We start from the raw sequence: 25,835 nt of genomic DNA on the forward strand, positions 1-25,835 counted from the left end.
TCCGTCGTGTTTCATGTTCGCTTGATCCATAAGAAATGTTCACGTCCAGGAATTTTAAACAAGGAATTACCGTGTGTTTGTGTGGCTAAAAGCTAAAGCTTCCCAACTCCATCTTTCTACTTTGACTTCTCCAATATTAATTTAACAAATTGCAAAAGATTCAGCAACACGGATGTCAAAAATACTGTGTAATTATGCCGTTAAAGCAGAGGACATTTAGCTGTGTGTGTGCGTAGCGCTCATACTTCCTAAAAACCTGTGACGTCTTGTGCACACGTCATCATTACACGACGTTTTCAAGACGAAACTCCCGGGAAATTTAATATTGCAATTTAGTAAACTAAAAAGGCCGTATTGGCATGTGTTGCAATGTTAATATTTCATCATTGATATATAAACTATCAGACTGTGTGGTGGGTAGTAGTGGGTTTCAGTACACCTTTAACAAAATAAAGTATGCCGCACAACAATTAAACAAAAGTACTATTGGCTCCCATTTAAATCATCTGGCGTTTTCCTTCAAAGTATTCCTATATCGAGAGACCTAATTAGTAAACAATAACAAAAAAGACTGTAAAAAGATTTTGGAATAACAAAAACAAGAAAATGAACAATATTGATTTATATCCTGATACTACACTAGGTATCGATAGTATCGACATCTGGGTCGATCACCCCTACTTTACATCAAAGCTTAAGCAGTTAGCTACTTTTGTCATCCTGCTTAGTGTGTGTGTGTGTGTGTGTGTGTGTGTGTGTGTGTGTATGTGTGTGTGTGTGTGTGTGTGTGTGTGCGTGTGTGTGTGTGTGCTTAGTCATTCTTTTTCCTCCGGTGATAATAATACATTGAATAAATATCTGGATTTGCACTGTGGATAGACGACGTGTGTAAAAATTGTCTGGGCTTGACTGCTTATCAGCTGATCAGTTAAATGATCGGGATCAGGACATCGCCCAGTTGTGTGTCAGTTTCATTGCCAATTCATTACTTGAAAGTAGGATTTTATGCAATCAGACTTTTCACAATACGAGAAAATTGTAGAAAAAACAAGTGAATTAGTGACATGCAATTAGATTTTAGGGTTTAGTGAGAGGGGAATTTTGCTGCAGGACTTTGGTTGACATACATGGTTGGTCATTGTGTGTGTCTGTTAGTGTTATTCTGTGGGAGTGTGCAGATGTCAGCAAATATCTGTGTGTGTACACCAAACAGCCCCCATCCTTAATTCCAGGGTGAACTTGAACGTTCGTTCCTTTCAAGTCTTTCCGTACAGACCGACAGTTATTTTTAACTGAGTCATCTCTGGGGCACTCAGGTCTCACATTGATGCTTATCACGCAAGTAGCCTTTTGCTGCATGCAACAGCAGCGCAGAAACCCCTAATATGATCTGGCACGTGATTTAAACCTCTGTGTGGAAAATTCTGAAATTGGCTGGTTGGTAAAACTCCAATCTATGAGTTGTGACACGCATCTCTTGCACTTCCACTTTCCACATTAAGCAGCATAATTTTGTCCCCAAGGTTAAGACTCAAAATAATTTATTATGAAAACAATTCAAATCTATACAGTGGAAGACATTTTTTTGGAAAATGATTGTTGTTGTATATGCAGAAAACAATGCAAAATACATACAAATGGCAAACTTAACATGGACCTTGTATTAGCAAGGAAAGGGAGAGGACAGCCATACGGACACCACCTTTATACTTTGCCAAGAGTTCCTTATTGAAGTCAATAGTTTTTCTCACCTCCTTTATCAAAGTGCGGGAAATTATTTTGCATTCATATTCAGAAAAAAGTACGGAGATTTGTGGTGTAACTGTGTTATTTAGCAAAAAACAAACAAAAAAAAATGAGTAAACCAGTGACGACGGACCGTGGGATATTTTGTCATTAGGGGAACTAAGGAAAACTTTGTCATTGGTGTCATCCTCATCCTTGTACTTCTCATTCTGAGAATGAATGTATATGACATATGATGTGGCATGTCATAGGGATAGATACATTAAAAATGTCATTCCAGTCCCGCATTCTCTAGAAACTGTAACAACATGGGCGCATTTCAATGCGCACTCATCTGTGCGTTTCGCTGATTGCGCCTCCAAGAGCGCACCCGTGTGCGCCATTTCGGCAGAGTCTGCACCGGTGCAGAGCTGCAAACAATCACCGGCAATCAGCACACCTGAAGCTGATCAACAGGCCTGCACAACCTGCTATCCCGCGCCAGAACGTAACTACCTACCCTTTACACAACCCTTCGTTCCCGCGTGACGAGAAATGTGTCTCGTCTTCCCCTGTGTTCCCCCCTGGTTCTCTGGCTGCCTCTTGGATCTCGACCTCTCGCTTGGACACGGACCTTTCTATCGCCCCCAACATCCTTCCTGCTTTGCCCTTTTGGACTTGCCTCTCGCTTAACACTCAGCAATTGATTCCCACACATCGTCACACACCAAACACTGTTGGATTTAGTCACACTCCATGCCCTTGTTTACTTAGTATTATTATTTGTTTATATATACATATATATACATATATATATATATATATATATATATATATATATATATATATATATATATATATATATATATATATACATATGTCTTGATTGGATTATCCAGAGAATAGTGCTCGATACCGTGGTAGAGCGCAATATGTAGGTGTGGGAAAAATTACAAGACTACTTCGTCTCTACAGAACTGTTTCATGAGGGGTTCCCTCAATCATCAGGAGAAATCTGATGATTGAGGGAACCCCTCGTGAAACAGTTCTGTAGAGACGAAGTAGTCTTGTAATTTTTCCCACACCTACATATATATATATGTGTATATATATATATATATATATATATATATATATATATATATATATATATATATATATATATATAGATATGTATATATATATATATATATATATATATATATATATATATATATATATATATATATATACACATATATATACACATATATATATATATATATATACACACATATATATATACACATATATATATATGTATATATATATATATATATATATATATATATATATATATATATATAAAAAATATATCTATATATGTATATATATATATATATATGTATATATATATATACATATATATATATATATATATATATATATATATATATATATATATATATATATATATATATATATATATATATATATATATATATATATATATATATATATATACACATTACAGCTAGACAGTAGATGTATTTTGGCTGCTGTAATATCTAGGAACATTAAATAACATTTAATGCAGTTTACCATTCTGAGTGCTTACTTAAATACTCACATATTTGTGATGAAAAACATCACCCTCCACTTCACCTGTGCACCCTCCCCTGACAACAATGTTGTTGCTGACTGGTGCGTCTGGTTCTTGCTGTTGTAGACACCTTGAGTCTTTTCATAGAAACAGGTTTTTTTTTCTTGCCTTTTTTTCTTCGCTCCACTGGTTGAAGCAGATTTTAGAGGGGTTTTTTTGAAAAATGAAATGGCGTTAGCAATAAAGCTGCTTCATTTCTATTAAAAAAAAACAAAAAAACACTCAAAGCCTTGCCAACAGGTGTGTTTTGTCTTCCTGAATCAATTATGAACATGAACAGTACATGGAATAGTCCATTGTGTGAGAAGGGACCTATTGAAAAAAATGTGAGTAAGCAAGTTGATGTATTTTTAAGCGCACTGATTACAACTTTATTAATTGTTTTGTCGTGATCCCTCATGACAGTTTTTACTTTGTTTGTAATTTTACTTTGTTTTGTTTCATTTTCATTGTGTCAGTATTTCCTGTTTGGTCTATGTGTTTTGCAACACTTTATATTCCTTGTCCTGACATTATTACATTTTAGTTAAGGGATCTGAGCACGCTTTGATAAAAAGAAGAGGAACATTGAAAAAAAAGACGAACATTTCTATCAACATGCCACCTGCAAACCACCAACATCTTCAAAACCTAGACCACATTTCCTGCAAAATGTATTTTCATCCACCAACCTTTTTTGGCTGTCTGTTTTACACTTACATGTGCTAATGTAATGTACCACATCATTTTAAATTTTTTTGTAGATAATTTACCAACATTATTAGTAATGTAAGGAATCATTTTGGTTGAGCTTACTTACCTCGAAGCTATTTTATTTGGTACATTGTGTATTGATAAGTGTGACCAGTAGATGGCAGTCAAACATAAGAGATAAGTGTAAATAGCACTATGATTGGAATATGTTTCAAGTGAACAACACCAACATTTTAAATGTTCCATTGAAAATATAGAACATTACAAGCGGCACTCAAAAATCTATCAAAATGTTTTACTATGACTTTGGTAAGCTATGAAGTCGCACCGCTTGAAGGATTGTCCGTGTATTCGCAGACGCAAGAAAAGAAAGGAGAAAGAAAGGGCTAGCTTCATGAGGAATCCGTTCAAGCACGCCCGCCAGCTTCTAGAGGAGAAAAGAAACGGGAAACTGGAAGCCACCAAGGAGGAGCTTGAGCAGTACATCAGGGGCCAATACAGTGACTCAAAGAGGAACGATCCGTTAGGTTCACCAGGATACGTACCTCCTCCCCCACCTCCAACCACGCAGTTTGACAGCTGCCCTCCTCGACTGAGCGAGGTAAGAGCAGTGGTCAAGAAAGCGAGGTCAGCATCAGCTCCTGGGCCTAACGGAATCCCCTACAAGCTATACAAGAACTGCCCCCAAGTGCTGAAATCCTTGTGGAAGCTAATGAGCACAGCATGGAAGAAACTACTCATTCCGTCGGAGTGGCAAAGAGCTGTGGCGGTGTTTATTCCGAAGGAACAGGAGTCCCATAACATCAACCAATTCAGGAGCATTGCTCTGTTGAATGTCGAGGGAAAGATCTTCTTTGCAGTCATGGCCAAGAGACTAACATCTTATCTCACAGCGAATGGCTATATTGACACCAGCTGCCAGAAAGCAGGAGTACCAGGTTTTCCAGGATGCGTGGAGCATTCTTCTATGATTTGGGCACAGATCCAGAGGGCCAAGCAGGAGAAGAACGACCTCCATGTGGTGTGGCTTGACCTCGCCAACGCTTATGGTTCTGTCCCTCACAAACTCATCCAGTTTGCATTGGAATTCTTCCACGTCCCTGTTTCCATCATCAACCTGGTAACCAGCTACTTCAGGGACTTTCAGATGTGTTTTAGCCTCCAAGATTTTACAACAGGATGGCAGCGTCTGGAAGTAGGCATAGCCATGGGGTGTTCCATCTCCCCAGTCCTCTTTGTCGCAGCTTTCGAAATCATCCTCCGCGGAGCCCGTGAGACTGTAAGTGGGATGAGGCTGCAGACAGGGCAGAGGCTTCCACCACTCCGAAGCTACATGGATGATGTCACTGTGGTGCTGCAAACAGCCCCATGCATGAGAAGGTGTCTGAAGAGGCTGGATGAGCTAGTGACATGGGCACGGATGAAGATAAAACCCTCCAAGTCACGAAGCCTCTCCTTGCGCAAAGGCACCAGGAACGACAAAACCATCTTTGTTGCAGGAGGTGAGCAAATCCCTCTACTGGTCAACCACTCCATCCAAAGCCTGGGGAGGCAGTACAATGCGGACCTGTCGGACAAGCACGCAGGCAAAGCAGCACGGAAAAAACTCTCAGAAGGCCTAGCGAGCATCAACAAGATCCAGCTCCCCGGAAAGTACAAGTTGTGGTGCTACAACTTCACACTGTATCAAAGGGTTATGTGGCCACTGAAGATGTGCGAGATTCCATCCTCAACAGCCAACGGGTTGGACAGAGTAGCAAACTCCTACATCCGAAAGTGGCTGGGCCTACCGCGTTGCTTCTCCGACACTGGCTTGTTTGGGGCAACTTCACTGCATCTGCCGATTCAGTCCATCGCCCTGGGCTACAAGCAGGAGAAGGCCAGATTGGTTCTCGAGCTGGAAGAATCCTCAGATCCTACAGTGAGGAATGCACAGGTACCAATCCGAACAGGCCGGAAGTGGCAAGCAGGGCCAGAGGTTGCCAAAGCCATTGGCAGGCTCCAACACCAGGAGATAGTTGGCAGGGTGCAAGTAGGAAGAGCGGGGCTTGGCTGGGGAGATTCTCCACGCCTTTGGTCCAAGGCCACAAAGAGGGAACGCAGAGCCATGGTTGTAGAGGAGGTCTCAAGGGGGAACCAGGAGCAATATACTATCAAGGCCGTGTCTCAAGGTCGCCAAGGAAGATGGACCACTTGGGAAGGTACCCTTAGCAGACCCATCAGCTGGGCCGACCTATGGAAGATGCCCCAAGCCAGACTCAGCTTCCTACTCAGGGCAACTTACGACACCTTGCCATGCCCCAGAAACCTCCACCAGTGGTACGGCCAGGAGGAGAGCTGTCCCCTGTGTGGTGCTCCCAACGCCAGCCTGCAGCACTTGCTATCAGGCTGCAAGATCGGGCTGACACAGGGTCGCTTCAGATGGCGGCATGATCAAGTCCTGATGAAACTGGCAGAAATCCTGGAGAGCAGTAGACGAGAGGCCAACAGCCAACCCATAGCCAAACAACGTTCTGTCATGTTTGTGAGGCCAGGGGAAGGCAAAGGAGACACCAGCCGAAGAGGCCCCCGCAGTGTCCTCTCTCTGGCAAGGGACTGGAGTATGAGGGCTGACATTGGCAAACAGCTCCAATTCCCCCGTGAGATCACCACCACTTCACTCCGCCCAGACATTGTGCTGTGGTCTGCTGTTACCAAGTCTGCCATGCTGGTTGAGCTTACCATCCCCTGGGAGGAGGGAATCCAGGCAGCATACGAGCGCAAAGCAGCCAAGTATGCAGATCTGGCTGCTGAGTGCAGAGAGGCAGGCTGGTCCACTACCATCTACCCTGTGGAAGTAGGCTGTCGGGGCTTCGTCGGTACATCAACCATAAGGCTGCTCCGAGATGTGGGATTGACTGGGGCTAAGCTCCGAAGGGAAACAAAGGCCCTTGCTGAGGAAGCAGAAAAGGGAAGTTTCTGGTTGTGGCTGAGGAGGAGGGATAAGTACTGGGGGTCGAGGCAATAAGATGGGTCAGCTGCAGGGGGTGGCAGGGAGACGTCCCTGCCACCGCTCCGCCACCAGGAGGCGTTCCGGGGTTAAAGAGAGCGAAACTCCAATGAGCGGTGGTCTCCGGCTGATGACCCTGCAGCTGACCCAAGGCGCTGTAGGAGGCGCGTCAGGCATACTTGCCCAGCAGAAACAACACCATATCTGTACAATCAATCCGAGTATTATTATGGTGTGTGCACAAGGCAAGACATATTATCTGACGTTTTGTTTCGAAAAACTTTGCAAAAGTAACTTCTGGTACCTGCTGATCTGTATTTGGGATCTGTTGAAGTCCCAAAAATGTGTGCTCGTCCTCGAGTCGATAAGCTTCTTCTTTTTCCTCTATCTTCTTGTTATGTGACATTCATCCTATGCTGTTGTCATTTCTAAAATCAAGTAGTGTAAAGTTTTTACTTATACAGTATCTGTCAGTAAACTCGCCATGAACGCGCTAAAACATAACTTTTTAGTAAGTTTACATTATTCACCCAATGAACTTTGGTTATTCGAGTTCCAGTCGGACAGTTTTTCAAAGGACACATTTCTTGTGTTGTTGTTTCTGGATGAGGAAATGCTGCTCTGTTATTGATTAAGGAAAGTGTGAATGTCATTAAAACAGTTAGCTCCATCTTTTGACACTTCTTCCACTCCCGTCCTTGCACGCTACACCACTACAACAAAGATGACGGGGAGAAGACGATGTCAAAGGCAAGCCACGTAAATAAGACCGCCCACAAAACGACGCATCTGTAAGCGACTGTCAGAAAGCTGCTTAAAGATGATCAGTATAACATAATCTATGCAACATTTTGACCAAAGAACCACCATTACATGTTATGTAGACCTGTGTTTTTCAACCTTTTTGGAGCCAAGGCACATTTTTTGCATTGAAAAATCCGGAGGCACACCACCAGCAGAAATCATTAAAAAACAAAACTCAGTTGACAGTAAAAAGTTGTTGTCACAATTGTTGGATATGACTTTAAACCATAACCAACCATGCACCAATATAGCTCTTGTCTCAAAGTTAGTGTACTTTCACCACCTGTCACATCACGTCATGACTTATTTTGAGTTTTTTGCAGTTTACCTGTGTGTAGGGTTTTAGTTCTTGTCTTGTGCACCTATTTTGGTGGCTTTTTGTCCTTTTTTGGTATTTTCCTTTAGTAGTTTCGTGTCTTCCTTTGAGCGATATTTCCCACATCTACTTTTTTTAGCAATCAAGAATATTTCAGTTGTTTTTATCCTTCTTTGTTGGAACATTGTTGATTGTCATGTCATGTCCGGATGTACATTGTGGACGCTGTCTTTGCTCCACAGTAAGTCTTTGCTGTCGTCCAGCATTATGTTTTTTGTTTACTTTTTAGCCAGTTCAGTTTTAGTTTCGTTCTGCATTGCCTTTCCTTAGCTTCAATGCCTTTTCTCAGGGGCACTCACCTTTGGTTTATTTTTGGTTTAAGCATTAGACACCTTTTTACCTGCACCCTGCCTCCCGCTGTTTCTGACATCCATAAAGCAATTTGCTACCGGCTGCCACCTACTGATATGGAAGAGTATTACACGGTTACTCCGCCGAGCTCTAGACAGCACCGACACTCAACAACAACACATGATTTGCAGACTATGATTACTGGTTTTGCAAAAAATATTTTTTAACCGAAATAAGTTAAATTAAATAATCTCCCACGGCACACCAGACTGGCACAATGGTTTAAAAACACTGATGTAGACCACAAGGAAGTGTTTACAATTTAGAAAAAACACATGACTCCTTTAATGCGCCCTATAATCAGGTGCGCCTAATATATGAAAAAAGATCAAAAATAGACCAGTGCGCCTCATAATCCAGTGCGCCCTATGGTCCGGAAAATACTGCATATTTTTTTATAAATGTAGTAATAGTGATGAACAAGTTTGTAAAAACAGTACTATATCAGTACATTTGGCGCAACATCCTTACTGAATCATGCGTCTTTACAAGGACCATTTGCTGCAATGTCTGGACTTTTCTTGTTTTGAACAAAACAGTATTCCATGTCGAGTTTGCAGCTGTGTGATTGTCCAATGTCACTTCACACCACATCTAAGCCTGCTGACTTTTCACCTTTTGGAAGGAGGAACTTTGACCTTTGTAGCATTGACCCTTGACCCTAACAGGTCCTAATGGCGCAGAGAGGACTGCCGGTGACAGGAGACAGAAGGAAATGCGCCTTCATTTGAAGGCAGACACACATGTGCTGGCTCACAAATAGTGGAGTGAAAAGCGTTGCACTGCAGGCCAAGCGAGTGACGGGAGAACCAGAGGGACACGCAGCAGAGCTCGGCTTACAACAGGAAACTGCTGAGACATGCAGCTCATGTCTCTTCTCAAGTTTATGGACCTAGCAGACACACTCGCTCACACACTCAGCGTGTGTTATCGGTTTAATTTCTTTGGCAAGCTATCGGACACGAGTTTTAGCTATTTTCTGTTAGATATATTAGCAATCCCTCATTAAAAGTTATTATTTCGCTGCTGTATTTGTCTTGCATTTGCAATAATTAACCAAAAAGTGTGCCTGGGAAGTCAGGAGTGTGGTAATATGGGCATTATTAATTTAACACAATATATATGGATTTGTGTTACAGTACTTTGCGCTACCTTCTCAAGATCATGCCTGAATAATGTTCATATTAACATCATGCATACAATAATTGAGTTTTTCTGAAGGTTAAACTGGACACAAAGTAATTTGTTTTGGCCTGTGGGAGCATACCTCTCCTAAAAAAAAAATAATGAGCCTCATACTTTACCCTTTACTAAACCTCCCCAGTAGACCACAGATGGCCTTTCAATTACTAAGCGAGTACATACAGAAGTGCAATGGATGGCATTATGAATGAACGCAAGAGCATTCTTAGCTGCTTATTAGCGAGCCGACAAGTGGACACGCACACACTTAGGACCGTATATAGACGAAAACATTTGCATGCAAGCAAACGTCCATGCACACTCCTGCACATTACTTTGCTTATGTGCTAAGCAAGCAATCCTTGTGGAGGTCATCGCTTCACACTGCTGCACTGCACCAGCCTATCCTGTCAACAACAAATGAGCGTGTCCCTGTTAATACATAAATCAAAAGTTCATTCAAAGTATTCAAAGCTGACGCTTTCTTTTAAAAATGTCACACCATTAACCAGAGGATTATTTTTTTTCACGTAACGAGACTAAGTTTCTTTTAAATATGATGTTTTAAGTTTATCTAGAGCATAGGTGTCGAAGTCTGGCCCGCGGGCCAAAATTGGCCCGCCGTTTAATTTCATTTGGCCCTTGAGGCAATATCAAATTAACATTAGAGCTGGCCCGCCGGTAACACCACATTCACCGCTAATACTCATACTTGCCAACCCTCACGATTTTCCCGGGAGACTCCCGAAGTTTAGTGCCCTTCCCGAAAATCTCCCTGGGCAACCATTCTCCCGATTTCCACCCGGACAACAATATTGGGAGTGTGCCTTAAAGGCACTGTTCTCTACAACATGCCGTCACGGCCTCTTTTCCTCCATATAAACAGCGTGCTGGCCAAGTCACATAATATATGCGGCTTTCACACAGACATACTTGGTCAACAGCCATACAGGTCACACTGAGGGTGGCCGTATAAACAACTTTAACATTGTTATAAATATGCGCCACACTGTGAACCCACACCAAACAAGAATGACAAAACACATTTCGGGAGAACACCCGCACCGTAACACAACATAAACACAACAGAACAAATACCCTGGACCCCTTGCAGCACTAACTCTTCCGGAATGCTACAATACACACCCCCCGCTATCACCAAACCCCGCCCACCTAATTTTTATTTTATTTTTGAATTTATTAGCCCGCGGAAAAAGTTAATGTTGATATTTACCTCAGAAGGCTGCAAATAGAAAAGAGGCATTAATTGTTTTAATTACGTTTTATTTAATATACCACTGATGTTTTTTCGTTTGTTGTTCGAAAGTTGATTTTGCACTATTTCACGTTATACAAGCTCTGCCTGTTCCCTGGGAGGAAGCCCGAGTACCCGAAGGGAACCCACGCAGTCACGGGGAGGTCATGCACCTCCACACAGAAAGATCCCGAGCCCGGGATTGAACCCAGGATTAATCAGGACCTTCGTATTGTGTGGCAGATGCACTAACCCCTGTTCCACCGTGCTGCCCTATTTAAGCCTTGCTTGTTCAATATTCATTGCAAAACTTGTTTGGGTCCCTATTAAAAGGTTAATTGGTTCAACCTTGGCCCGCGGCTTTGTTCAGTTTTAAACTTTGGCCCACTCTGTATTCGAGTTTGACACCCCTGATTAAGAGGATATCGGTAATATAGTGATCTCTCACCTACGGCTGGGCGATATGGCCTTTTTTAAAATATCTCGATATTTTTAGGCCATATTGCGATACACGATATGAATCTTGATATTTTTGCTTTAGCTTTGAGTTAACACTTGATACATATAATCACATCAGTATGATGATTCTATGTGTCTACAGTAAAACATTCTTGTTAATACTGCATTAATATTAATATATGCTCATTTTAAACTTTCATGCAGAGAGGGAAACCACAACTAAGTCAATTTACCAAAACTGTTTTTATTAAACAGTTATTAAGCAGTGGCACAAACATTCATGTCATTTCAAAACAGCAAGTGCAAAATGGTCAGAGACATTTTAAAACAAGCTACTAGTGCACTTTTGTGCATGATGTCACCAAGATGACATATCAAAACAACACTAAATCAAAGGCTTACTGAAACCCACTACTACCGACCACGCAGTCAGATAGTTTATTTATCAATGATGAAATATTAACATAGCAACACATGCCAATACGGCCGGTTTAGTTTACTAAATTGCAATTTTAAATTTTAGCCCGGCACCACTTACGGCTAAAAGTCGTCTCTTTCATCGCATAATTACACAGCATTTTGGACATCTGTGTTGCTGAATCTTTTGCAATGTGTTCAATTAATAATGGAGACTATAAGGAAGAATGCTGTTGGTGGAAAGCGGTGGATGGCAGCTGCCTTTAGCAACCGAAACACTGCTAGTGTTTCTTTGTTTGTTGTGAAGCTTTAGCGAACATGTTTCTCTACCACATGTCAAACAGCAAGTTTTTGGATGAGAACATTGTGATATTAAGTCGGCTCTTACCGGAGACTTTTGCGGGGTTAATGTCCTCCTGCGGCAGCGGTCATCTTGGCTCCTCCATTGTCTTAATTCTCTCGGAGACACTGGCAGTCACCGCACCCCTACGACTTTCTGGAAGGACTTTATAATCTCACTAAAACACTTGTAACACAATAAACAGATAAGGGATTTTCCAGAATTATCCTAGTAAATGTGTCTAATAACATCTGAATCGCCCCCACTGCCGTCATCTTTTCTTTTTTTTTCTTTTTTTTCTAGTGCTTCACTCTAACTTTCCTCATCCACAAATCTTTCATCCTTGCTCAAATTAATGGGGAAATCATCACTTTCTCGGTACGAATCGCTCTTGCTGCTGGTGGCTATGGTTATAAACAATGTGAGGATGTGAGAAGCCCTACAACCCGTGACGTCACGCGCACATCGTCTGCTACCTCTGGTACAGGCAAGGCTTTTTTATTAGCGACTAAAAGTTGCGAACTTTATCGTCAATGTTCTCTACTAAATCCTTTCAGCAAAAATATAGCAATATCGCGAAATGATCAAGTATGACACATAGAATGGACCTGCTATCCCCGTTTAAATAAGAAAATCTTCTTTCAGTAGGCCTTTAAAGTGCACTTTTTGTACAGATCGCCACTACAATAGTTTAAAACAAATGAAGTGCACTTTTGTGCATGATGTCACACAAGATATTTCAATAAGTGTCACATGAAAATGAGCTACATATCAAATAATACAGTATATGTCCTACGGTGTTGGTGTGGAAATAGCTGCTTTGGCATTTTGTGGGTGTGGCACCGGATGGAGATGTTGACATGCACAGTTTGAAGCACTCTTCATTCTCAAGCGGGTGAAATTTCAAATGGAGCTACAAATTAGCAGTGCTGCTACTTTTTGTAGCAACGCTTCTGCCGTATAAATGTTTAACATATTCCTGCTTGAAGCCAAACCACCGTCAGACGATGGACCCCGTGCTGTTTTTCTTGGGAATTAATTCTTCCTTCATTTTGATACCAGATTCGCACCTTCTTTCTCTCATATTACCACTCGCAACACACCGTTAGCATCACAGCTAATGTTACCCATGTCGCTACCTCTCTGCTCGGGGAGGGCATGTGACTTTGCACCTGTGACGTATGTAAGAAGGTGCGCCTGTTTTAAGTCTCTGAAAAGGAGAGGCAAGAAAGAGGGAGAAACACATGCAATTTAATGCCTGCAGCTAAAAGCAACTGCGTGAGAACGTATCCTCGAATATCACGATATAGTCATTGTCTATATCGCACAGAGACAAACCCGCGATATATCGAGTACATCGATATATCACCCACTGCGACTCTCACCGTTAATTGGTTCCAGACATATGTGTGATGAACACAAAAGTAAAAATCATTAAAAATCTAATATTTTAATTTCGTTTAGTTTAGTTTTTATTTGAAGGGACAATGCACAGAAATATTAAATAGCTCATTTCCTTTTGTAGTCCCTGGCTACCTAAATTTAAAGGGATACACAAATCCTGCTATAAAATTATAACAATCAAATCTTTAGCATGTAATCAAATCAAGAAAAGTCATATAAAGCCCTTTCATTGACACATACCTATACAATACAACCACACCACATTTACATCATAACACTTAAACCATACATGATCTTGTTCACATCAGTCATCATTTGTAAAAACATCCACGTTTTTAACCGACACACCTCACAGTCTGCAACAAAATGCTCGAATGGATAAATATAATACACATTAAGTGCATGTGTCAGTCATAATGCCCACCTCATTGACCGTGTGGGCAGCATTTTCACGAATAGAGCAGTAAAACATACCATTTTAATACAACTTTCAACATTATGAGAGCCCGCTAGACAAAAAAGAACACCCCACAGTAACCTTTATATGCTTTTAATCCAATTATTAATTCTACCTGAGGCTGAGCCGTTTAGTGGCTACGATACTAAAAACACCATCTGATCTAGAATCATCTAGTCGCCAATACCATTGTGGTGTATATACATATTTTTTTAATTAATTGCTATGCTTGAACATGCTTAACTTAGGGCAAAAATGTTGTAGAATTTGCTTTAAAAAAGAAGACATAATTAAAAATGTGGTGAAACCGCAATATTTGAAGCACAATGTGGCAAAAGATGACTTTACAATTAATAATGAAATTACATTATACAAATAGACTGCATGTCAATATTGTAAGGACAATTGGGATGAATATGATGTTATATTAATGTAATTTCTGTTTTTTTTTGTAACTGCAGTTTTCCCTTAATTTGTTCTGGTTTTTACATTATAACATTTACTGTACATATTTATTTCTTTAAAAAGATAATCAGTGTTAAAGGACAAGCCATTATAACATTTTGTTTAACTATAACAAAAAATAATAGTAATATATATGTTTAATGTATTTATTTTTTGAGTTTTACTAACGTATATATATAGACACTGTGTCCATCTTCTTCAGATTTACAAAACTTTATTCATCTTTGTTGGGAAATTAAGACATAGTAGCAGCAACAGAACATAGAAATAATCAGTTAAAATTGATCTCAATACATAATACAATATCAGCACTAATATATACACAGCATAAGACCTGACAGACTATTTCACACTGAAAAATGAAAAGTGTCTATATTGCACATAAATCTTTTGTTTATTATTGAGGTCAATGTATTACAAATGTATATAAGAAAAACGGGTTATAATGTTTTGTTTGTCAAAATTTTGTTTCAATGTACATCATAACAAATATGTTCATTTAATGTGAATTGGAATTAAAATGCATGATAACCAAAAAACAAAATTTTTTCGTACTAAATGTCCAACATATGACCAAAATGTCATATCCATCATTTATTTAAAAAAACGGCCATAATAGCATTGCAAATAGATTCAACCTAAAATAAACTCAATACAACCAAAAAATACACATAAAAAGCAAAACACTATTTGTAAATAAAAACATAATACAATGATTTACAAATGCTTTTCAACTTATATTCAATTGAATAGACTGCAAAGACAAGTCTATTCAATTGATGATCGAACTGAGAAACTTTTTCTTTTTTTTTTTATAAATAATCATTTGCACAGCGGCATTTTTACCACTGCCTTTCCTTTTAACAACACTAAGTTAACCTTTGGGAACTGAGGAGACCAATTTTTGAAGCTTTTCAGGTGGAATTTTTTCCCATTCTTGCTTGATGTGCAGCTTAAGTTGTTCAACAGTCCGGGGCAGCTTAAGTTGTTCAACAGTCCGGGGTCTCTGTTGTGGTATTTTAGGCTTCATATTGCGCCACACATTTTCAATGGGGGACAGGTCTGGACCACAGGCAGGCCAGACTGGTACCCACACTCTTTTACGATGAAGCCACGCTGTTGTAACATGTGGCTTGGCATTGTCTTACTGAAATAAGCAGGGGCGTCCAAAACCTGTATGCACTTTGCCATCACAGATGTGTAAGTTACGTGTGCCTCGGGCATTAATACAACCCCATACCATCATATATACTGGATTTTGAACTCTGCGCCTATAACAATCCGGATGGTTCTTTCCTCTTTGTTCCAGAGGACTCGACGTCCGTAGTTTTCAAAAACAATCTGAAATGTGGACTAGTCAGACCACAGAACACTTTTATACTTTGCATCAGTCCATCTTAGGTGTACTCGGGCCCAGCAAAGCCGGCAGCGTTTCTGGGTATGGTTGATAAGCGGCTTTCGCTTTGCATAATAGTTTTAACTTGCACTTACTCACAGCGGTTTTCTGAAATTTTCCTGAGCCCATGTGGTGATATCCTTTACACACTGATGTCGCTTTTTGATGCAGTGTTGCCTGAGGGATCGAAGGTCCGTAATATCATCACTTATGTGCAGTGATTTCTCCCAATTCTCTTAACCTTTTGATGATTTTACGGACCGTAGATGGTAAAATCCTTAAATTCCTTGCAATAGCTTGTTCAGAAATGTTGTTTTAAAACTGTTTGACGATTTGCTTACAAAGTGGTGACCCTCACCCCATCCTTGTTTGTGAATGACTGAGCATTTAATGGAAGCTGCTTTTATACCCAATCATGGCACCCACCTGTTTACAATTAGCCTGTTCCCCTGTTCCAAATAAGGGTTTCATGAGCATTCCTCAACTATGTCAGTCTTTTTTGCCACTTATGCCAGCTTTTTTGAGACATCTTGCAGTCATAACATTCCAAATGAGAAAATATTTGCAAAAATAACAATGTTTTCCAGTTCGAACGTAAAGTATCTTGTCTTCCATCCATCCATCCATTTCCTACCGCTTATTCTCTTTGGGGTCGCGGGGGGCGCTGGTGCCTATCTCAGCTACAATCGGGCGGAAGGCATTGAACACCCTGGACAAGTCGCCACCTCATCACAGGGCCAACACAGATAGACAGACAACATTCACACTCACATTCACTTACTAGGGCCAATTTAGTGTTGCCAATCAACCTATCCCCAGGTGCATGTCTTTAGAAGTGGGAGGAAGCCGGAGTACCCGGAGGGAACCCACGCTTTCACGGGGAGAACATGCAAACTCCACACAGAAAGATCTCGAGGCCGGGATTGAACCCAGGACTACTCAGGCCCTTCGTGTCTCGTCTCTGGATTTACAAATCATTGTATTTTGTTTTAGTTACGATTTACACAATGTGCCAACTTCATTAGTTTTGGGGTTTGTATATATTACATATACATATACAGTCCATCCCATCCATCCATGTTCTACCGCTTGTCCCGTTTAGGGTCGTGGGGGGTGCTGGAGCCTATCTCAGCTGCATTCCGGCGGGAGGCAGTGTAAACCCTGAACAAGTCGCCACCTCGTCACAGGGCCAACACAGATAGACAGACAACATTCACACTCACATTCACACATTAGGGCCAATTTAGTGTTGCCAATCAACCTATCCCCAGGTGCACGTCTTTGGAAGTGGGAGGAAGCCGGAGTACCCGGAGGGAACCCACGCATTCACGGGGAGAACATGCAAACTCCACAAAGAAGGATCCTGAGCCCAGGATTGAACCCAGGACTACTCAGAACCTTCGTATTGTGAGACACATGCCCTATCCCCTCATCCACCGTGCTGCCCCATGTATACAGTATATATGTATATATAAAAAATGTTTTTAACCCAATGCGGCCCCCGAGTCAACTGTACTGTTTATCCGGCTAATTGGATATTTTAGGGGTGTACTTGAGTGGTAAAGAGAGAGCATGGATGAAGAGATGTCTGAATTCTCTGGCTTTTAACACTATGTGAGTTGTGAGGTTCTCTGTTGCCCTCTGTGTTTTAAAATGTTGGTTTGTATTTACTGTTTTAATTGATTTCACCCTTAAAATCGTTTTTAAACATATTTATTTTATATTGTTTTTGTTTTGGTTTTGTATGTATTTTTTATTAGTATTTATTTTATTTTTTTGTTTTTATTCAGTCATTGGTGGAGCTCAGGATAGTATTTGAATATTGTTTTTAATATTGTTGTGTGGCACTTTGGAAAAATTTAGCTGTTTAAATGTGCTATATAAATAACATGGATTGGATTGGATTGAATGCTCATTGTAAAAAATATATGAATGTCCCAATAAAAAATAAATAATGCATTACAGGCTATCACAAGAGGAATTGGGGATGTTTGTAGAGTTAGCAAAGAATACAGGTTAGGATGTCTCCACCTATAAAAATTAATTGGCGAGTTTATCAACATTTTCCAAACTTGTATTTCTAACAGCACACTTCAAGGCCTACTGAAATTAGATTTTCGTATTCAAACGGGGATAGCAGGTCCATTCTATGTGTCATACTTGATCATTTCGCGATATTGCCATATTTTTGCTGAAAGGATTTAGTAGAGAACATCCACAATAAAGTTTGCAACTTTTGGTTCTAAGAGAAATGCCCTGCCTCTACCGGAAGTCGCGGACGATGACGTCACATGTTGATGGCTCCTCACATATTTATATTGATTTTAATTGGAGCCTCCAACAAAAAGTGCTTTTCGGACCAAGAAAACGACAATTTCCCCATTAATTTGAGCGAGGATGAAAGCTTAGTGTTTGAGGATATTGATAGCGAGGGACTAGAAAAAAAAAAAAACGCGATTGCATTGGGACGGATTCCGATGTTTTTAGACACATTTACTGGGATAATTCTGGGAAATCCCTTATCTTTCTATTGTGTTGCTAGTGTTTTAGTGAGTTTAACAGTACCTGATAGTCGGAGGGGTGTCGCCATGGGTGTCTTGACGCCAATGTCTCAGGGGAGTCGACGGCAGCTATGGACGGCACAAGCTCAGCTTTTCTCCGGTAAGAAGCAACTTTTTAACCACAATTTTCTCACTGAAACCTGCTGGTTGACATTCCGTCGTGATTCATGTTCGCTTGACCGCGCTCTGATCCATAGTAAAGTTTCACCTCCTGGAATTTTAAACAAGGAATCACTGTGTGTTTGTGTGGCTAAAGGCTAAAGCTTCCCAACTCCATCTTTCTACATTGACTTCTCCAATATTAATTGAACAAATTGCAAAAGATTCAGCAACACAGATCTCCAAAATACTGTGTAATTATGCGGTTAAAGCAGACGACTTTTAGCTGTGTGTGTGCGCAGCGCTCATACTTCCTAAAAAGCCGTAACGTCTTGCGTACACGTCATCATTACACAACGTTTTCAAGACGAAACTCCCGGGAAATTTTAAATTGCAATTTAGTAAACTAAAAAGGCCATATTGGCATGTGCTGCAATGTTAATATTTCATCATTGATATATAAACTATCAGACTGCGCGGCGGGTAGTAGTGGGTTTCAGTAGGCCTGTAATAAAATAACAATTTGAATTTGCCTGTACACAGAGTAACAAATCATGACGAAGATCCACCACAGCATTAATGTGACATTCACATATTTTTTTGGATGCTTTTTGTGCGAAATGTTTGTCTAAGTTTGTCAAGTTTGATATTGCTTCATACTTTGACATGGCGGAATGAGCAAGTTGTGTAGGAAAAACAAAATGCTGTATGTGTGTAAATCCTACTGTTTAGGAATATAACATTCTCTATTGATATGCTAAAAAGACATTTGGGATTGGGGTTTTAAAGGCAGATATCCACCAGGGAGTTGTGGGCTAGCGGAGGGTAGCTGCTGCATAATCAGCTCCACCATCAGCGAACTGATGTTCTGCATAATAGAGATGGGATTTCTGGGTCAGTGTGTGTGTTTCCATGTTTCCATGTGACTGTTAATGTTGTGACGTGTGTGTGCATGTGTGTGTGTGTGTGCGAGATGGGGGTTTGTCCTTTTATCTGCGTGATGTGTGCATGTCTGCATGTGTATGCATGTGTGCAGTCTATGTCTGTGTGTTTATGCGTGTGTGTGTGTGTGTGTCAGGGGCGTTGACCTTTTTCCCTACAGGGAGGACAGTCACCGTCTCATTAGGGAAGAGAGATTGAGAGAGGGACAGATGGACAGGAAATAGAAGAGGGGGAATTAAGACGGTGGGAATAACAAAGACAGGGAGCCCAGAGGCAGGCATAGAATGTATTAGCAGGTCAAAGGTCACCCATCTATTACCACACAGTGCAGGAAGCGCTCTGGAGAAGTATGTCTTGAAGTTTTCCAAACACACACACACAGACACACATATCTCAAAAGGATATACAGTATGTCATCCAGACTTGACTGTTTTTAATTGAATCAAGAGGCACTATGCAGGTGCTTGAGGTTGAGGGAACAGGCCAGGAAGGGTGAGGCTGTGTGTGTGTGTGTGTGTGTGTGTCATTATGATCTATGTGTGTATAATTGCACACTCTACATGCATGCAATGTAGAAGGTTTGGGTGCGTTAAAAGCACACTTGACTTTTTTGAGACGTTTTTTTTTTTGCCCCCTCGTAATCTTTCAGAGATTTCCACAAGCATAAAGAAAAGAAAAGGTCCAAAACAGTTAGGATTCTGAAAAAAATCCAAGCGCTGAGTGAAGTTCTGGTTGTTGCTCATATCACAAACAAACCATTGAAGGAAGTGGAAATTACACACTCACACGAGGAATGAAAGGGATCACGGGTTTTGGAGGAGTGCTGGAAAAATGATAATGAGGAATTCCACCAAAAACCAAAGTGACCACAATAGAGGCTGGAAACCTCAACCAAGTCCACCATCTCGTGATCACACGACAGTGTGGTTTATCTGGTAGGAGGTTCTCATTCAATGCAGTCTACTGAGGGGACAAATTATGATGCGTTCAGTTTATCGCAAAATCCCTGTCATATCAATTCCTAAATATGGTCGTAATTATTTTAAGTGCACTACGCAAAATAAACGCACCATTGTTAATATTGCTACTACGGAATATTTGATCAAAAACTCCTTAATACAGCCCACTACCTATAATATGGGCTTTTTAAACATAAGATCATTGTCTCCCAAAACGTTATTAGTTATTGAGGTCATTAGAGACAACAATCTTAACGTCATCAGTCTCAGCAAAACCTAGCTTATACCAGATGACTTTTTTGCGCTAAATGAGACATCTCCTCCTTACTATACGAATGCGCATATTGCCCGTCCCCTTAAAAGAGGCGGGGGGTCGCACTAATGTACAACGAAAACCTTAACCTTAGTCCTAACCTAAATAATAAATGTAAATTGTTTGCGGTGCTTACTATGAGGTCTGTCACACCGCTACCACTATACCTGGCTGTTATCTACCACTTTGGACTGGACTCTCACGGTTATGTTAGATCCACTATGGATTGGACTTTCACAATATCATGTTAGACCCGCTCGACATCCATTGCATTCGGTCCCCTGGGGGACCACAGCGTAAAATAGGACACATATGCGGTCCTCTCCAAGGTTTCCCATAGTCATCATTGTCACTGTCATCGACGTCCCACTGGGGTGACTTTTCCTTGCCCTTATGTGGACTCTACCGAGGATGTCGTTATGGTTTGTGCAGCCCTTTGAGACACTGGTGATTTAGGGCTATATAAATAAACATTGATTGATTGAAATATCTAAACTCCTCCTGGAGTCTTGATGGGGATATAAAAAAAACCCACATGATAAATCGATTGTTTTTATCATCTTTATTGCAACGATTGGACTTGTTTTTGTCTTACTGGAACTTACTGCAGGCCCTTATAACGCGAAAAGTTTAGCAAAGAGTTCTTATACAGCCAACGTTGTATACGGCATACAATTTACTGCTTAAATCCAAAAATGGTAGTTTGTCACTTTGCTTCTGTGTTGTCCCCACAGTCAGTCTCTTGTGAGGGCCAGCTCAAGCTCCAATTGTAGTTTTATAACACAATTCAGTAGTTTAGAATGTAGATTTGAAAACACAAGATGCCAGAGGACCTATTTTTGTGTCGCTAATTGTAATGGTAGCTACTATACAGTGGCTTCTGAGAGTTTAGCAATAATTCAATACACATTTCAGCTGTCACACTTTGCTAAAGGAGTCACAATTGCAAAATAGTGTCAATAATAATGGAAATGTGATGTTGATCACCTTAGGCTTTGCTTTACAATCTTGTCATTGGCCGCTTTGCAATAGCTCACAATAAAAGATCTACTCTAATTTGCAGGCTATAAAGCGTACCTAACTATATGCTCCGCTCAGCTAATGCTTGGATAAATGTATGTTTTTGTACATATATTGGCCACACAAGTCATTAAACTGAGGGTGTATACATTGAAACATGGAATTTTTACACAGGTGCTTGTGTTCATTCACAAATTTAACAAAATGCTAAAGCCGTTTTCTTCTGGCCTTTCATGACCTGTTAGTGGTTTCCTTTCTGTATCTTAGTCGATGGCCAGGTCAATTATCACCGGCTTTGGGGCTGCATTGTGTGACTTGTCTCGTCCTTGATGAGGGTGAGTCCATAATGTGCTAAATAGTTGGCTAAATGATAGTGTGAGTGTGTTTGATTTAATGTGAACAATTTCTTTGGTCTGATGTGTGACATGGCTACATTTAATCACGACATATGAAGCTTGTTAACCTGGGAACATCCATACATTAGCATTGTATAAAGCAGAGGTTTCAAAGTAGCTGCTTATAGACTAGAAATTACGGTACTTTAGGATCTCAATGTCATTTATGCAGATGATTAAGCCATTTTAGTACTGTAGGGGCCTCAATGCTGCGTGTTTGAGATATTTCAAGGACTTTGTTAGTTGCTTTGTCCTGTCATCGGATTCAAAGTTGAACAAAATCAACAAAGAATTTGTAGAAAGCGTAGTGCATCAGCCTTATTTTGAAATCATGATACAACTTTTTTAATGGATTTATAGTAGGAGACACAAAGGTTAAGAAATAGACAGACTCTAATGGATAAAGAGGGACCGAAAGGCAGGAAAGGGGGAGAAGAGTAACTAATCATTGGACCAAGAAACTGCAAAAAGTAAGAGAGTGAAAGGCTGAAGCTTTGTTAAGTCCTTCTTTGTTTGTGATGTCGGGGTTGGTGCTGTTAGGCACATACACACTTAGATATCCAGATGACAGTATTTCTGCTCACACTTTGAGTCTGTTTGGTAGAGATAATTGTGAATGCGAGGTTAAGGTTCAAACCGGTCTTGGGTTCAGCTGAGGGCAAAGGTTTGGGGTCAAGCACTTTGTTGTGAAGGGTCTCAGGAATGCATTCTGTGCAGGATGCCAGCCTCGTTTTTGGTTGATCAGCCCCCCACTCTTGTCCCAACCGTAGTTGCTCTGGAGACATGACATCGGTAAGTTCAGACCAAAATATCACGTTTTCTGCCCACTCACACGTCACAGCGCAGAGTCTCTTGGACCTGTCAAAACTGTTCCATTTGCTATAGATGACTTTCAGAGTAGCAAAACCACCATATGGATCATTCATGTACCATCCCAGTGGGTTGAGTGTGATACAATGGCTTGCGCATGAATGTTTCATTCTGGTTTACATAAGAGTGGTTCAGCTCTTTTTTACAATACTGGAACGTATAACGGAGAAAAAAAAAGTTGCCTCGACTGTGCTCTCTTTTGTGCCTTTCCTACATAGTCACTGACCTTGGTTTACCCTTTTTTCAAAGAAGATATTCAGTGACATGGGTTTTTTTTTTTTGTCATTTTAGCTGTGATAGTGTAACGTAAAGCTACGGGTACGTTGGTACACCGGTTTGATAGCTCGGTAGCTAGCGCTCTTGTCTCTCATGCCGGAAGACCCAGGTCTGAGTCCTGGGCAGAACAGAAAAAAGAAGTAACTGAACTAGGCGGGTTACAGAGGTGCTGTGCCTTGAATGAGAGTGAGTTTTAAGGGGGTGAGTTTAGGGCAGAGTGTGGCTAAGCCATGTGTGTGTTGATAAACCTCACTCAGGTTATCAGGTTGATAGATCAGTAGCTAGCATGCTCGTCTCTCATGCCCGTGACCCAGGTTCTGAGTCTTGGGTGGAATAGAAAAAGCAAAAACTGAACCAGGCAGGTTACAATCGTTTTTAGGCTTATTAAGTTAAGTTAAAGTTAAAGTACCAATAATTGTCACAGACACTAGGTGTGCTGAAATTTGTCCTCTACATCCCCTTGTTCACCCCCTGGGAGGTGAGGGGAGCAGTGAGCAGCAGCGGTGGCCACGCCCAAGAATCATTTTGGTGATTTATCACCCAATTCCAACCCTTGATGCTGAGTGCCAAGCAGGGAAGTGATGGGTCCCATTTTTATAGTCTTTGGTATGATTCGGCCGAGGTTTGAACTCACGACATACCGATTTCAGGGCTGACACTCTAACCACTAGGCCACTGAGTAGTATAGGGCGGTATAACTCGGTTGGTAGAGTGGCCGTGCCAACAACTTTAGGGTTCTAGGTTCGATCCCCACTTCTGACATCCTGGTCACTGCCGTTGTGTCACACTTTACCCACCTGCTCCCAGTGCCATCCACACAGGTTTAAAATGTTACTTAGATATTGGGTTTCACAATGTAAAACTGCTTTGAGTCACGAGAGAAAAGCGCTATACAAATATAATTCACACACACTCACACTAGTACAAACTGTTTACATATGAGTTGGGATTTTTTTGCAAATAATCATTAACTTTAGAATTTGATGCCAGCAACATGTGACAAAGAAGTTAGGAAAGGTGGCAATAAATACTGATAAAGTTGAGGAATGCTTATCAAACACTTATTTGGAACATCCCACAGTTGTGCAGGCTAATTGGGAACAGGTGGGTGCCATGATTGGGTATAAGAGCAGCTTTCATGAAATGCTAAGTAATTCACAAACAAGGATGGGATGAGGGTCACCAATTTGTAAGCAAATTGTCAAACAGTCTTAGAACGTTTCTCAACAAGCAATTGCAAGGAATTTAGGGATTTTACCATCTACGGTTCGTAAAATCATCAAAAGGTTCAGAGAATCTGGGGAAATCACTGCACAAAAGCGATTATATTACAGACTTTTGATACCTCAGGTGGTACTGCATGAAAAACCGACATCAGTGTGTAAATGATATCACCACATGGGCTCAGAGACACTTCATAAAACCACTGTCAGTAACTACAGTTGGTCGCTACATCTGGTTCCCCGTGTTGAGTCAAATTAAGCCGCAGGCCCCACTCCTGGTGGTGACCTTCCATACAGGTTTTGGAGCAACATATGTTGTCATCCATGCAACGTTATCATGGATGCCCCTGCTTATTTCAGCAAAACAGTGCCAAACCATGTGTTACAACAGCGTGGCTTCGTAGTAAAAGAGTGCGGGTACTTTCCTGGCCCGCCTGCAGTCCAAACATGTCTCCCATCTAAAATGTGTGGCCCATTATGAAGCGTAAAATACGACAACAAGACCCCGGACTGTTAAACAACTTTAGCTGTCATCAAGCAAGAATGGTAAAGGATTCCACTTTCAAAGCTTCAACAATTAGTTTCCTCAATTCCCAAACCTTTATTGAGTGTTTTTAAAAGAAAATATGATGTAACACAGTTGTGAACATGCCCTTTCCCAACTACTTTGGCACGTGTTGTAGCCATGAAATTCTAAGTTAATTGTTATTTGCAATAAAAAATAATAAAGTTTATAAGTTTGAATATCAAATATCTTGTCTTTGTAGTGCATCACATTGAATATGGGTTGAAAAGGATTTGCAAATCATTGGATTCCGTTTATATTTACATCCAACACAATTTCCCAACTCATATGGAAACGGGGTTTGTATAGTATAGTACTGCGATACAAATTTATAATATTTGGTACTATACCGCCTCTTAAGAGTACCGATCACCCGCGTAGTCACGTTGTGAAATTGCTGATTTACCAGCAGAGGAGCATGTTCCGCAGTGCACAATCTTGGAGTACTTACGAACAGACACAGTGTGTAGACAGAAAGGGAGTACAGACACATTTTGGCTAAAAGAAATTAAAGATAAAGGTGAAGCTATAACACTGAAAGACACCCAGGAAGAGGTGCTTTAAGACATGGCTAGCTAGCTAGCGGCTAAAGTCCATCCGCAGTGTGCAGTGTTTTAGCTACTTCCAAATCACTAATCCTCACCTCCATGGCAACAA

At 40.8% G+C, this 25,835-nt stretch overlaps 1 protein-coding gene across 8 annotated transcripts in view; it reads left to right on the top strand.

Annotated features, from left to right (window-relative positions):
• LOC133562210 (uncharacterized) overlaps positions 1 to 25,835 on the top strand; it is a 243,489-nt gene that overhangs the window by 214,732 nt on the left and 2,922 nt on the right. Inside the window, exons 1-2 of one of the 8 annotated variants that reach the window (XM_061916183.1) lie at positions 3,532 to 3,693; positions 4,418 to 8,090. The exons of 6 other annotated variants lie outside the window; for them this stretch is intronic. In XM_061916183.1, coding sequence (XP_061772167.1) covers positions 4,455 to 7,067 — 2,613 coding nt within the window. In that variant the 5' untranslated portion in view covers positions 3,532 to 3,693; positions 4,418 to 4,454 and the 3' untranslated portion in view covers positions 7,068 to 8,090. Of the gene's footprint in view, positions 1 to 3,531; positions 3,694 to 4,417; positions 8,091 to 25,835 lie in introns of those variants that run through there. One more of the 8 variants, XR_009808857.1, reaches the window with a different exon arrangement.

The sequence above is a fragment of the Nerophis ophidion genome, linkage group LG11, assembly GCF_033978795.1.
Source record: "Nerophis ophidion isolate RoL-2023_Sa linkage group LG11, RoL_Noph_v1.0, whole genome shotgun sequence".
Taxonomy (NCBI): domain Eukaryota; kingdom Metazoa; phylum Chordata; class Actinopteri; order Syngnathiformes; family Syngnathidae; genus Nerophis; species Nerophis ophidion.